The sequence below is a fragment of the Liolophura sinensis genome, chromosome 7 (assembly GCF_032854445.1).
Source record: "Liolophura sinensis isolate JHLJ2023 chromosome 7, CUHK_Ljap_v2, whole genome shotgun sequence".
In the NCBI taxonomy this organism is placed as follows: Eukaryota; Metazoa; Mollusca; class Polyplacophora; order Chitonida; family Chitonidae; genus Liolophura; species Liolophura sinensis.
In genome coordinates this window covers 42,057,603-42,073,308 of record NC_088301.1, presented here as the reverse complement: position 1 = coordinate 42,073,308, position 15,706 = coordinate 42,057,603, and the positions used below count along the sequence as shown (strand labels likewise).

General features: G+C 38.6%; 1 protein-coding gene across 1 annotated transcript; it reads right to left on the bottom strand.

Moving 5' to 3' along the window:
• Positions 1–1,948: 1,948 nt before the first annotated feature.
• Positions 1,949–10,071, bottom strand: LOC135470332 (serine--tRNA ligase, cytoplasmic-like). The gene is given in 12 exon segments (XM_064749201.1): positions 1,949–2,271; positions 2,583–2,712; positions 3,390–3,547; positions 4,036–4,165; positions 4,524–4,642; positions 4,645–4,735; positions 6,666–6,821; positions 7,528–7,668; positions 8,073–8,231; positions 8,394–8,477; positions 8,945–9,015; positions 9,874–10,071. Coding segments are annotated over 12 exon segments (1,521 nt in total). The 5' UTR covers positions 10,010–10,071; the 3' UTR covers positions 1,949–2,125.
• Between the last annotated feature and the right edge of the window lie 5,635 nt (positions 10,072–15,706).

The following is a 15,706-nucleotide window of genomic DNA, read 5'->3' as shown; positions in this document are numbered from 1 at the left end:
CATTTAGCTTGGTTTTATGTCATTGATCAGAAATCTAGAATATCCAAAAACATTTTAATTCCTGAGCCAACATTGGCTGTGGTGGAAAGATTGTCTTGTGAAAGAGATATTTATCTCTATTTTAGTTGGAACATGTGAATAAGAGTGATAAAATATTGCAGTCAAAACTTCTGTTATGTTTAGTCCAAAATGTAATACCAGTGCACTTCATAAATGGACTACATGTAAGTAGCATTTCCTCTGACCATAATGCTGGCCGCCATCGCATAAGTGAAATATTCTTGAGTAGGGCGTAAAACATTCCAATCTTGCTGAAGTACAATGTAACGAAGATGCTTTCAGTTGATAGATCACAGGACATGCTGATTCATTACCATCATGTATTATAACTGTATTATGGGGCCCTGGTGGCAGCAAGCAGTAGACAGTGGTAAGCAGTAGACAGCAATAGGGACCTGTCAAACGCCCTGCATCACGAACTTGACATCATTTTCTGGACATCAAACGTTCCTTTCCCAGCGCATCATGGAAAATAATGCAAACCTGGTAACCCACCCAGCCATGGTATCTTGAGGTCACCAGGCTGGATGGCCCAACCAATCAGCAAGATTTTGCCAAAGACTCCATGCTTGGTAACCCATCCAGCCATGGTATCATGGTGCACTCACCAGAACCCACAGTGGCATTTGTACAAAGCCAACTTAATGGTACGAGTAAGAAAAAGCCATGGCAACATTATGTCTACTTTTTTGGTTGCCATCGTAGTTACGTTCTGGTGACATCAAATGGCTTCATACAAGTGGGCCCAGGCTAGATGCCCCCCAATCACCAAGATGGTACCAAACACCGCCCATGGTAACTCACATCCATGGTATTGTGCTGCAGTCAATAGGTTGGATGGCCCACCCACATTGCCAAGGTTGTACCTAAGACACCACACATAGTAACCCATGCACCCATGGTATTGTGCTGCAGTCACCAGGCCGGACAGCCCACTTAATTAGCAAAATTATACCAAAAACACCACCGATGTTAAAACACCCATGGTAACAGACCCAACCATGATATTGTGATGCATTCACTATGCTGGATTTCCCAAACTAACAGTAAAGATTGTACCAAAGACACCACCCATAGTAATCCACCCATCATAATATGCAGTCACTCGGCTGGATGGCCCACCCAATCACCAAGATGACACTAAAGACAACATGTATCCAGGATTTTTCCAAAAACCACAGGTATAAAACCCACTCAGCCATCTAAAGTAAAGCACTGAACCTTCCCATTGTACAGGTATGTTGAACACATACATGAAGTTAACTCCAACTGCATGTTTATAAGTGTAAACCAAACCAATCTTTCATCGTCTTCTGCACCACATGTTGCAGAAAATTTATTTGCAAAACACTGTGACTGTAGACAAAAGCTGCTAAATTATTTCACAAATGTTGATGAATACCTGCTGTGTATCCGGATGATTTTGTTTTGTCTCAAGACCCCCCAAATTTAGCTCATCCTGTGTTCCAAACACTATGGAAATATGCAAAAAAAGTTGGTATGTGGGGTGAAAAGAAAAAACAAAACAATACTTTTATAGTGGAGCATATGCACGCTGTATTCCCCCCGCTCCATATCCCCAATGTCCGTATATGATGGTCATTCCAATACATGTATGCACAATATCTATGATTTTGAATGGCAGAAATAATGATAATGAGGTTAATAACCTATCCTCAGTGCGAGATAAGCCAAGCAATAGTACACAAAATTTCATTACTGAAAAATGAAATGGACCACCAGTGAGTGACAGAACATTTTAAATTCACTATACAGACGCCCTACAAAAAACCCCAATAATGGTTAATTTCCCTGGACAATGTAAGCAAACCAAGAAAAGGGGATGGGGAAAGGTATTTTTTAATGAACCTGTAAACAAGGCAGTATGATAAATTGGTCATGCTGAGTGTGACAAATTCTGTTTATTGTTTCATTTCGGAGAGAAAAAGTGACAATGCGAGAATCAGAAGCCCCTTCACAACAGAGATGCCACAAACTTCACAAGTTACAATTTATATAAGTTATTCCTTTAAGTAAATGTTGTGATTTTTAAATTCAAATAAGATCATTTCTTTAGGTCCATGTCCTTCAATCCAGCCTCAATGTTTGGTTCCTGGGTTTTCTTTTGTGCTTCTCTGTGTTTCTTCTGTTTTTTTGTCTCCTGTTCTTCTATTGGAGCTGGTTTCACGAAAGGAATCTTTTCTTTGTATGCTGCAGACAAATCAATAATGAAAACATTAAATCTTGAAAGCAGTTGCTGGCAGAGCCATTAATTTATGTTCTTTACACGAAAGATTTCTTGACCTTGCCCAATGCCAACCATTTCACTCAAAAAGTTTGTCACAGGGGAAGGTGATGTGGTTTTCTCTAGGCTCTGCCTACTTTCGTCTTCCACCATACACTTGCTTAACTAAGTTTACTTAGAATTTAATGTTTAAACAAACATGCTCCAATATCAAAATGGCATGTCTGTACAGGAAAAAACGATTTCTCATCTCCAGGTATTACATTATTCCTCTCACCTGGTGGCATGAGCCCTTTCAGAACCTCAGGAACCAGCACACCATCCTCTGCCTGGTAGTTCTCCAGAATGGCGCATATAGTCCTTGTCACAGCACACATCGTTGCATTCAGCATGTGGACATAATCCACCTGGAAACATAACACATTTTCTGAACACGCCCAACATATTTACTGATTTGACTGTAGTTGTATAAAATAAGGCCATTGTTCATCAAATGTCATTACCCTCTTGCATCTTAAATTTGAGGGGAAATAATTAAGGTATACTTCAGACGGACATTTAAACCGCAGTTTTCTTGGAATGAAAACAAATTAGTTATTGCACTCGGCATGTCTCTTTCTGCCATGCTATGTCATGAATAATAAATATTTATTTCCTATTTATTTTATACTACACATGGTAACCCACCTATGGTATTGTGCTGCAGTCACCAGGCTGGATGGCCCACCCACATTGCCAAGATTGTACCAAAGACACCACACATGGTAATACTACCTGGGCCTTGGCAAACCCTTGTCATTAAGCACTGTTGCAGGATACCAGAGGGCAGGTGGACTTTTTCATTTAAATATCAAACAATGACCAAACAATGACAAAAAAAGACAACATTCTGTGCCTTTTCTTTGTTCTGCTTTCTCAAACCCTTCCTCTTAAAAATTTTGAACGTGGATTTGGTAGCTAAACAGAAAAGTTTACTCCAACGACGACACCAATTCTACCTCACCTTCTCCTCTATCTCACAATACCTCAGCTTTAATATTTGATGACAGCTCTGTCAAAAGAGATAAGCATGCAGGAATTTTACCTCTTGTCCCATTTTCTTGGTCTGTCCATACCGCACACGAAGTCTCCTAGCCTGGTAGTCAGTACAGTTTGAGCATGAAACCAGCTCTCTAAATGCTCCAGAGCCAGGGAACCATGCCTCCAAGTCTAGCTTTTTGGCAGCAGCATTGTTCAGTTCTCCTGTGGATGACCAAGAAATACATCACTCATCACAGAAGTGAACTGAAATTGCCTACTCTTTTTTTCAATACATGACAATGCACTTCCATGGGTTCTCGGCAACACACCGATTAAATATCACAACAATGTGATGAATGGCCACTGAGTAAAATCATAGGACAATCAGGACAAAGATGCATACATATACATGCAGAGAATCCTTCGTTTACCATTAGAAAAAGTATTTATTTATTTATTTATTTACTTGGTGAGACTTAACTGTCGCTTTCAAGAATTTTTCACTTGGAATGGAATTCATGGGTAAAGGAAATTGTTGTACTCAGAGAAAACCACTGCATCAGATACCCCCACACACCTCCTGACTGTAACCAAACCAACAGGAAGATTGATCTAGGCAAACGTCTGGATACAGGAAAGAGCTAGCATACATCCCAGTCGGAAATGTAATGATTCTGGGGCTGAGCTGGTTACATTAAGCTTACGCTCACCTGAGACGATGTTGACAATCCGGTATGGGATGCCCAATGATTGGTTGAATGCCTCTGCATTTGCTATTAACTCATTGAACATTTCCCAGGATTTGTTGTCAAATGGCGACGTCAGCGTAAACTGTTCTATCTGAAAAGAAGAAATGGTTCCATGTAGAGAAAAAATTCAACGTGCGTAGCAGTATAAAACAAATTGCTAACGTTGCCTTTTTATGCACTTTATAATATCTGCCATTATTCTTTACTGGTTCTTCAAGTTTTCAGAGAGATAAGTGGGTAAAATAATCCATTCACAAATTAATGACACTGGAGGAGGTTATTCTTCAGCATATGTCATAAGTCTACTGATAAATGCAATTATTAGATCTGTTTCATTACATGTAATTTCAATGAAATACTCATTCCTTGGTGATATCCAAAATTTCTAATTTTTTTTCCTGCTGTGTACTGTTAAATATCTTCTTACTTACACTACTGAAAAAGTTTACCTTTTCGAACTGATGGACCCGGAAAATGCCTCTCGTGTCACGTCCATGTGACCCTACTTCCTGTCGAAAACATGTAGAGACACCAGCATATTTGATTGGAAGATTATCAGTGGCAATCACTCATCTCTGTGAAAAGCTGCTATCGGCTGCTCCGATGTCGCGATTAAGTACTTTTCCTCAATGTCGTCTTTCTTTTCACTCTTTCCTATAACCTGCGAGAAGTAAAAAAATGCACATTTAGAAACTATTCCTTATTTGTTTTCCTTAAGACAAAAACCAAAAAAAAAAGCAACACGAACATTTATTCAAATATTTATTAATCTGTTTATTGTTTAACGCTACATTCAAGAATTATTCACCTAAATGATGGTTGCCAGTTTTGTGGGTGGAGCAAACCAGAGTGCCCAAACCACCTTTAGCAACTTACTGGCAAATTGGTACAAATATAACAGGCGTCATATCGGCTGTAGGCAGGGGGTTCCCAGAGAACTTCATGTCAGAGCACACAAGACAGCCTCTCCAACTTATTACCCAACAGGCCTCAATAACAATAGGAGCAGAGAATGTAGAAATTTCCTGTCAAACAATGGGATCAAACCCACATCTTATGTGACCTAGTGACTGAAAGGCGAGCATCTTAAAAGCGGAGAAAACTTGAATATCAAACAAATACCACTGAAAAGAGTATTAATTTCCTCGCAGGTGCATGCCATAAAAAATTCTAATATGTACCTCAAATTGATAAATTATAAATAAAGTCAGCGCCAAAATCCTTAGTGGGCGAATCCATTTTGCCTAAGAACTAGTCCTGAAGTCTTCTGTGATAGGAGGATTTATTTATTTATTTATTTGATTGGTGTTTTACGTTGTACTCAAGAATATTTCATTTATACAACGGCAGCTAGTATTTCGGTGGAAGGAAAACAAGCAGAGCCCGGTGGAAACCCACGACCAGCAGGTTGCTGGCAGGCCGTCCCACGTACGGCCGGAGGGGAAGCCAGCATGAGCTGAACTTGAACTCACAGCAACTGCATTGGTGCGAGACTCCTGGGTCATTACACTGCACTAGCCTGACATGTGCATCTGATCATCACAATGTATCATTCATTGAAATTGGGATGGTCGGTCAGCATTTTTTTTTTAAAGTAAATTGAAAGTAATTCCCGGCCCGCATAATCTGAATGCTAATTGAATTATCGCAGGTCCAATTTTCGTCACCTGCTTCGGAGCATACATTTCCGATTTTAAATGCTATTTGATTTATTTGATTGGTGTTTTACGCCGTACTCAAGAATATTTCACTTATACAACGGCGACCAGCATTATGGTGGGTGGACCATCCGCAGGTTGCTGGCAGACCTTCCCACTTACGACCGGAGAGGAAGCCAGCATGAGCTGGACTTGAACTCACAGCGACCGCATTGGTGAGAGGCTCCTGGGTCATTACGCCGCGCTAGCGCGCTAACCGACTGAGCCATGGAGGTCCCCTAAATGCTCTTTAAAAACTTTGTTGTTTTCATTACCATGTTCTTTCACACTGAAGTCAAATATTCCTTCTTGATTCTGGATCCAACATTAAATTTGAGTAAATTTACGAACTTTAAACTTAAACAACTAAAGTTGAAAGGCATCCACTGCTTTCGCCACTGTGGGGAAGAGACGCCAATTTGCTTTCCTCACACAGAAATTATATTCGCCAAAACTAATGTGGTGAATGGCTAGCCGAAGCCTAGCAACTAAGTATTTATTTATTGATTTGATTGGTGTTTTATGCCCTACTCAAGAATATTTCACTTATACGACGGCGACCAGCATTATGGTGGATGGAAACCGGGCAGAGCCCGGGGGAAACCCACGACCATCTGCAGGTTGCTGGCAGACCTTCCCACGTACGGCCGGAGAGGAAGCCAGCATGAGCTGGACTTGAACTCACAGCGACCGCTAGCGCGCTAACCAACTGAGCCACGGAGGTCCCCCGCGACTAAGTAGATAATCCAAGTCTTATAATGAATTCAGACTGTTTCTTTTTTTTTTTTTTGACGCAAAGGGCACTTTTGTGGAATCAGCAGCGTCTGGTAATCGAACCCCGAGAAGGGCTGGATTAGGCCATGTTGTCATACAATCATCAAATCTGTGGTATACCTTGTAAAGCTCTTCGTCAAACTGTGACAGCTGGGCTACCTCCTGCATCACCTCCTTTCTCATGAAGAATGGTGTATACAAGGGCTGAAATCCTTTATTGCTCAGCATCATTAGTGCATGGTTGATCAATGCCTGTTCCAGGAACACCAACGGACCCTGTCAACACATACCTAATGTGAAAATTAACTGCTACTTTGTTTAATAAACTTTTTAAGTTAAGAGATATTGTAGTTTTCTCCTTGTTTTCTTCACACAAGAATTTATGTTACTATTGATGGCCATGCTTGTTATCAACCTGTATGTTATGAACATCTCAGGATGATTTGACTTACAACACAACCCATCAATTGGTCGAAGCAACATCCCAAAAAACCTTGACAATGGAGAATTTAATGAAAGTTAATCAGTGTGAGGCTAATTATTGTTTTCTCCAACATTTTAATTGCTGATGGGGTATCATTTGCCTGTCCCCCAAAACCTTTTAAGGCAAAAACAGACTAGATGTTTGGGATAAGAAAGGGCATCTGCGCCACAAGTACCTAAAGTAGCTAGATTAGGGCCTTGTTTTGCCCTCTGATAAGCCCATTTATAAAACAACGAGTAATTGGCTTTCATCAGATATATGTGTACAAAAGAATGCAATTTTTGAGGCTCTTTTGGATTTCTAAAACAGGGAGTCCAAACAGCAGCATTCTTCTATTTCATCTGTTCACTTTGACGAATGGTTGGCTAACAGTATGCTTGCCATACATGGACGACGAACGACTACTATAAATAGTGGTTTAGCAGTGAAGTTTGATTTCACATGTGATCTACGCCATCTTTTCAGCCAGCTGAGCTTATTGGTATAGGAAATACATACCTTGAGGTAATAACCTCGTCCTCCCGATACTTCAGCTCCTTTAGCATTTTCAACTCCATCCACCATCACTACCAGGTCTACATGTGAATATTTCTTTCGAACAGAAACATCTCCAAATGTTCTTTCAATGCCATTCTCCTCCTGAAACGAAAGTTTAGAAAGTTACACCAAAGGTAAGCATATCCACAACACAGTTCACAGAGTGCCGTCAGATGCACCGAAAACTCGAAAACTGCTCCACACCTTGATATCTAATGAACATTTCTTAATAATGTCCACTCATCAGAAGACTGTCAGATCTGAGCGTAGAGGAAACCAGGGTAAACAAAATATCAAAATTCACAACGATCTGACGTAAAACTGCAATATAAACTAGTCCAGGAACCCACAACCTCATGATACGCTGTTGACTGAAAATACGTTGGCAATGTATCTCTTTAACACGCATAGTCATGGCAGTTACAAGCAGTAGAAATTATGTTGCATAACTCCATACTTAGCAGAGAAAAACAGAAATTTTTAAGTGCTAAATAAGAAAGTTCTACCTCATCATTGCTAACGATTACAGACTCGTGGAGCATGTTTCCTATTTCCTTTAGAGCTTCGTTTCTGTCCGTTTCCCTCTGGAGAAGATCACTGTCATTTTGCTTCATCAACTCATCTATTAGTTGTCGTACTTTTTTTAATTGGGTAACCGTAAGAGGCTGAAACAATCATAAGAAAGTATTACTTGATTTTTTGAGTTTACTTCAGAACATTCTTTATTTGATTATCATATTTTCATATTCAATCAAAACACAGGAAAAAAATGCATGTTTACAAACTGTAAAACAAGAAAAAAAGTCTATATTAATGAAGAAACTTACTTTCAGCTGGTCTTGAGTTAAACTTTCAACATCTTTTGAGATTTCATCAGGAAGGGTTTCACTATCTCCAACAGGCTCCTTTTTCTAAAATTTAATGTGAAAGATGTAAATTGCATACTTATACATCATCTAATATACTAACATATCCAACTTGAAAGTCATGAATAGAATGTTATCGAATGACCGCATTTAAACCAAAGACAATCACAAAGGATTTTATTTGATTGGTGTTTTGCGCTGTACTCAAGAACATTTTATTTATATGACAACGGCCAGCATTAGGGTGGGAGAAAACTGGGCAGAACCATGGGGAAGCCAGTCAAAATCCGCACTTTCTTCGCAGACCACCTGACGTGCAACTGCAGAAAAAGCCAGCATGAGATGGACTTGAACTCACAGCGACCGCATTGGTGAGAGGCTCCTGGGTCATTGCACTGCGCTGGCATGCAAATCACCTCTGCCAGAGAGGCCCCCAATCACAAAAGAGAAACAGATCATAAAAAATATCTTTATGAGCAGCTTCTGATTATGAAAATATGTGTAGTACAAACCTTCATTTTTTCTCCTATTACTTTGCTGCACATGTTCTTCAGCTTATTCAAGTTGTCTGCACGATACCGCACTATGAAACAAAATGACAAAGGTAACAAGTTTATGCTAATCTCTAGGACCATTTTCACAATGACAAAAAAATTAAAGAATCAATTCCTCTTTACACTTTTGGACAATCACATGATGTCTGAAAGACTGATTTACAAATTTTGTGAACCTGGTCGATGTACCTGTATGTTACAGTGAATGTCACAAATTTGGTTAAATATGATAGATAGTCTGACGTGGAGACATACACGTACTCTGCCCTGAAAGGCTCCAGCTTTTCTGATATTGGCCTAACGTTGTTGGAGACTCAAGGCTAACATTATTAATTTCGTACTCAATGAAGGTCCAGGCCGATTCTCTTTGTTATCAAACAAGTCACATGCAAATAAAAGACACCAACCTATAGACCTGCTTTCAGCAAGCACTGCACCGCCACCATATGTGCCTACTCGCTTTAGAATAGATTTATTATAGGCATGAAGGCTTCCACGGCCGTGGCCGCCATGTTCCTACTGCTCCACTATGAAGTAGGAAATGAGCGTATGCCTTCAACATGGACCCCTTCGGCCTGGACCCCTTCATTGAGTACGAAATTAATAATGTTAGCCTCGAGTCTCCAACGACGCTAGGCCAATATCAGAAAAGGAGTTGGAGTCTTTCAGGGCGGAGTACGTATATGTCTCCACGTCAGACTATCCATCGTATTTAACAAAGTTTACAAACAATTGATACAATTTCTATGATCTCACCTGATGAATTTCTTTGTTGACATAAAGACAAAAAAATATTTTTAGAACTTTATTCACTGAAGAGTAGACTGTGCATTTTCTACCTGTTGTTGTTGTTGGGTGCGTCACCGCGTGTTATTTGTGTTACTTACGTTTTCTCCATTCTGTATCGTGGTCAACCACTTTATCTACAAGCTTCACATCTTTAAACCGTTTGGCTTGGTTTTCCCTGATTTTGCCGGGGTCGCCTCCTTTGTCCGAACGAAATAATTCAATGTCTAACACCATGTTAAATTAAGTTTAATAACCTGAAAATACATAACCCAGTAGCGGCAGGGCCAACTCAACGTGGACGAGTCAATGCGCAGGTCCAATTTATACTCTTCCGTTTGTTGAGAATTAGTAGTTTACAGCATGATGTCACCTGTAGGCCTAATATTTTTTCTTCGTCCAAATAAAATATTACACCATTTTAAAATTTTAAACACTATAAATACTGCAAATGACCCGCAGCGAATTTGTGTGTTCTGTGAATATATATATACAGTTAAAAATAAATATAGCCTTTCAAAGAAATGACTGCTCCCTTTGTTGCCGGAAGAGACGAAACCGAAAGCTTGCATCAGACAAAATGCTACCATAAAATATTAACAACACAGCGATATGATGCAATTGCTCGAAATATATATATTTGACATGACGTAATGTGGTCTGAAGCATCGATAATAAACATTCTCTTAGCCTACGATTCTGAATTACACATACTAGAAAGAAAATGAATATTATAAAATAAATAAAAAAGAAACAATATTTTTGTTACGGTACCGGCTACCGGTACCAGTAAGCTTAAAGGTACCGTAGGCTACAAAAAGTTTTTCTTGTAGGGCCTAACGGTAGGCTTCCCAAAAGTAACTCATACACATATTTATTTCACAAAACAAAATGATGACAAGCGAGATATTTTTTGCTACTGAACATTGCCATTGTTATTATTCACCAGAAAATAAGAAAAACACTTTTAACAACAGCAATAATAATAATAATAACAACAATAATAATAATAATAACAATAATAATAACTGTGTCCAAGTTGATTTTCTCCTAACAAAAAGCTGAAAAAAAAAACAAATAACAAAAACAAAAATGTGCTACGGTGCTGTCCCACAAGTAGTCAAAAGAAAAGGTTGTGTTACTACCAAAAAAAAAAGGAAATTTATATGTAGTGGTTTAACACAATTTGATAATATTGTTAATGTTCAGGAGTGTGTTATTGAACAAATTCCTCCTAGTTGTTCTCTGACAAATACTTATATAACGACCTTGTGTCACGGTCCCTAGATTAAGGTGATGGGATTTTTTTTTTTTGCAAGCTCGTTTTGTGTAACCCGATAGGCCTATGAGGTTTTAACTATCAGCCGGATTCATACCTAGGCCTACATTTACTTTATTCTGACTAGTGGTCAGTTGCAATGAAGCTGGCTATACATATCTGCTTCAGATATGTTGAAAATTAATTGTAAGCCATATAATAAACGCTTCAATCCGTAGTGAGATGGGCTTGATTGACATTATGGTTCCACAAGTATAGGCTAATTGTTAATGTATTGTATGCTGCTACATCACGTGGATACCGATTTTTCAATTATATTATTTATATCTCATTGTGATTGTGACAAAATTTGGCGTGAGTTTTCAAATTTAAAACTTCCGACCATTTGAGAACATGCAATTCAATTCATTTCGTTTATATTGATATAGAAGATATACTTGTCGTTTTTGTAAGGATTTTGTCAGAAATGATCACACTGATATCTGCACTAGCTTTGTTAATGATCGTTTTCATAAAGATTGTCATAAATATATCGACTGGAGTGCATAGGCATGCACAGTACGTTTCCCGCGTTTTTTTTTTAGTGGCACGATCCCTAGATTAAGGTGATGGAATTTTGTAGGCTATGCAAGCTCGTTTTATGTAACCTGATATGAAGCTTTAACTATCGGCCGTATTTGTACGTATAAGTTTTGCATATTTAACGATATCCTAATTTAATTATTCTGACTAGAGGTCGATCGGCTGCAATGAAGCAGACCATATATCTGTTTCAGATAGGCCCATGTTGAAAATTAATGGTAGTGAGAGGGGCTCAATCACCATTATTGCTCAACAAGTCATTAATGTGACTTTCTTAATGGTCGTTTTGGTGTAGATTGTCGTATATATCGATTGGAGTTTACGAGCCTATATACATGGAAAATAAGGGCCAATACGTTTCCGCCTTTTTTAAATTCCAGGTATTGTTTTTTTTATGTATATATTCATTGTATATAGTTCAAGGTCCTTTTAAAGTTTTGAATTCTAATTAATGAATTCCAAAGCAATTTTGATGTTTAGCTATATCATGTTTGAGGGGGGGGGGGGGATGTTGGGTAATACGAACACTTCGATCAGCCCAACAATAAATGTATTCCGCATGAGTTTCGTCAAACCCGTCCGGCAGTATCAGGCGCTGCATGTGGGTCAGTGGTGAGAATGTGGACAATGGAATTTCGGGCAATTCAGAGGCTGGGGAGAATTCGGGAAGCTGGATGACGATGGCTCAGCGGTTACATATGGGCATATAATGTTACAGAACCAAGGCTGAGAATGGGGATGGTATAATGAAACTGACTGGAGTAGTTCAGGAGCTGGTAGCAGTCGAGTTGAGATTAGGGCGTCATGTGAAAAAATACATTTTTCCAGACGGACGTAGATTATATAATATAATGGTAACAAACACTGTTTGTTTGTAGGATTACCAGATAACTTCTTAATTTATTCGCAGAAACCTTTGCCAAATCTGTTCAGGAATTTGTTTCTGCTGATCGAAGCACGATTCCATTTTGCTCCGTTTTGGTCCAGAAGCTAAATTTTGATTTCCTATATCTGCAGAGAGAAGGCGAAGTGACGTCATTCTGATCTAGGTATACATCATAAAGTGCACCATTCACGCAAGAAAATACAAAAATGTCTATCGGATGCCATGTGAGTGCTTGCGGTTTAAGGTCGTACTCAACGATTTTCAGGTCATGTGATGATGAAGGAGTGGTTAGAAGGCATGCAATGTGCCTCTTTGTTGCAGGGCGAATTTCCACCGCTCTGTTATCTTGGACTGCCTTCCCTGGGACGACTTATCGAAGACAAGTAATCCACCCCGCTCGAGCCATTATACTCATATGGGTCAACCAGTCGTCGCACTAGGCCCTATGCCCCTTTTATGTTGAACGCCAAGCGTGGAAGTTAGAACTTCCTCTTATGAGGTCTTAGGAGTGACCCGACCCAGGATTGAACCAGGATCTCCTGAAGGGGATGGTGGATTTATTAAATTTTATTCATCGATTTTATTAAAGAATAGGGCCTATATGACTACACGCTTTGCAAAAAGCATCCGTTGATACTCTATGTACACATAATAATGTGTGCTTTATCGTTATCTTGGGCGAATACCTTTTAAAGGCAAAGAAAACACTAGCATGAAATATATGAAAAACCATTAAATACTTTCGAGAAAACAGTTCTTTTTAACCTAGCATTTGAAACTTTGGATTCTTTGATAGCCTTTGGTGACCATAATAGGACTGACTGCTATAGATTTAATTGTTCAAAATGCTTGATCATGTACATATATAGTGCAATCAATGAATTAACCGCAAGCAAGACATTGTTGAGACATTGATACTTTCTGGTTCCCGACAAACCACTGTATGAAATGTGTTTTGAACGTAATTTATACTGCTTGGAAAAGTTCTAAAGAAATAAATCTGCCTAGTGTTTAGTCTTTCTCTGATACATATGTGTTTTTTTCTTTTCTTGGCCTTAACTGAAAATGAAATTCTAGAACTATTAGATTTTGGCACAGATAATTGATTCAATATCAGATCATACTGAAACTAAATATACATTCTATACTCATACATTTATAAATCTCTATGGTTCATCAAAAAAAAAAAAAAATAGCAATGGTGACCTGTCCAATGTGTGGCATGCCCTTAGTACCTCCTCACAAATGTGCAAAGAATCCTTTACAATGGAGTATAGAGGCCTACTATACTTAACGCGTCTGACGCATGTGATATACAGCATTGACAAACCCTTAACTTATCGCGATATTTTGAAACGGTACATCATACATCAGAAAAAGCTCCATTCTTTGTCCTAATGTGATGTTGATGTTCTGTGTGTGTCTTGAATACATATGGTAAATTAAACACTTATAACCTAGGTACGCTGTGAGTTCAAGTCCAGCTCATGCTGGCTTCCCCTCCGACCGTACGTGGGAAGGTCTGCCATCAACCTGCGGATGGTCGTGGGCTGTGCCCGGTTTCCACCCACCATAATGCAGGCCGCCGTCGTATGCGTGAAATATTCTTGAGTACGGCGTAAAACACCAATCAAATAAATAAATATAACCTAGGTATATACTTTATAAAAACTGCCGCCATAGTGGTCGCCAACATCGTATACATGCCTAAAGTGAAATATTTCACCGGTTACGTGTGACCATTTGCCAGCTATCACACTGTCGTCGCTGCTCTGGTTTCTCTCTCTATGCTGTATGTCTTAATTACATTGAGCAAATAAATAAATATAAAACTGTGTTAAACCTGTTATGTAGGTAAATGATCTGTTGTAAGCCAGCTGTCTGCTGTTTACTACATGACCTTACAGATCTACTATTTCCGTACTACAAATAATAAGAATAAATACAGATATGTCAGCTGCATGTATATGACAATAATGTAGGTCTGTGCATACGCAGTGAATTTTTACATGCGACTCCACAATGTTGTCAAAATGTAAAGTAATGATGAGAAGTTTGATCACTTTTACTTTTATTTATTTGTTTGTAGATCATACATGATTTCTATTTTGTTGACTTAGTTATTAGTTCCAATTTTCAAGAATACAAGCAAAAATGTTTCACCGTTAGTGTTTCACGTTCCATGCATGCATGAGTCAGCCACCCACATACACATGTACCTGCATGATAACGACGTGTTTAGTTTCTAAGTACATGTAGATCTGTCAAAATTCTTATTTTTCATTTCTTTTTAGCTATGTCTTTGATTTTCTGCAAGAATAACTTTCTTCTTTTGCTGAAGATAGTGTCAACTCATATTTCCACTGAAATTTGGTTGTATACAGAAAGACAAAATAAAACAAAAATAAAAAATAATAAATAAAAAAATACATGTAAAAAAAAAATAAAAAACGAAACAAAACAAAACAAAAAACCCCCTGAAGTATAGTTTCTAAATATCGAAATATTCTTTTACTGATGACCCAACATCTGTATATAAGTATATATTTGACAGATGTAAAGAATTTTTCAAAATGTTTTATATGTCTCAGATTTCTCTTCTACAAAGGCGGCTATGGTCCCTTATTAAGCTGGGAGGAAACTAGGCAGAGGTAGCATACAAGCAAGTGGAAATATGAAGAACGTGAGTTCAAACAGGCAGGACAATAGGTTTATGTTTCTACAAAAAGCAGTGTTTTTTTATTGGTGCCACATACCACTGCTGAAAGCCAAAATGTGTTTGTCTACGTTTTCCATATTATCATTTGGTCGTATCAGTCTTCGTTTTTGAGGTAGCGATGAATGAATGGGGTTTTTTTCCTTGGTTTTTTTTTTTTTTTTTACAACAGATTTGTACCAGTCTGGTGACGTTGGTGGTCACGTGACTGTATCCAATTGGCAATACCGCTGCAATTCTCTTACCCCCCCTCTACTGTATATTAGCCTGCATGCCCAGACTGAACGAAAGTTGGACATTACCGCGCAGTCATTCCCGGAAATAAGACAATTTTTGCTTAAGGTTACCAGATAAAGGGTAAGTCTTTGTGTCCAAGTTAACATATAAAAGTAACAGAAAACAATCGAATGTCACATATGTGCTTTTTATGAGCTCTTAATACCATTTTCCGAACATAATTTGTGTTTGAAC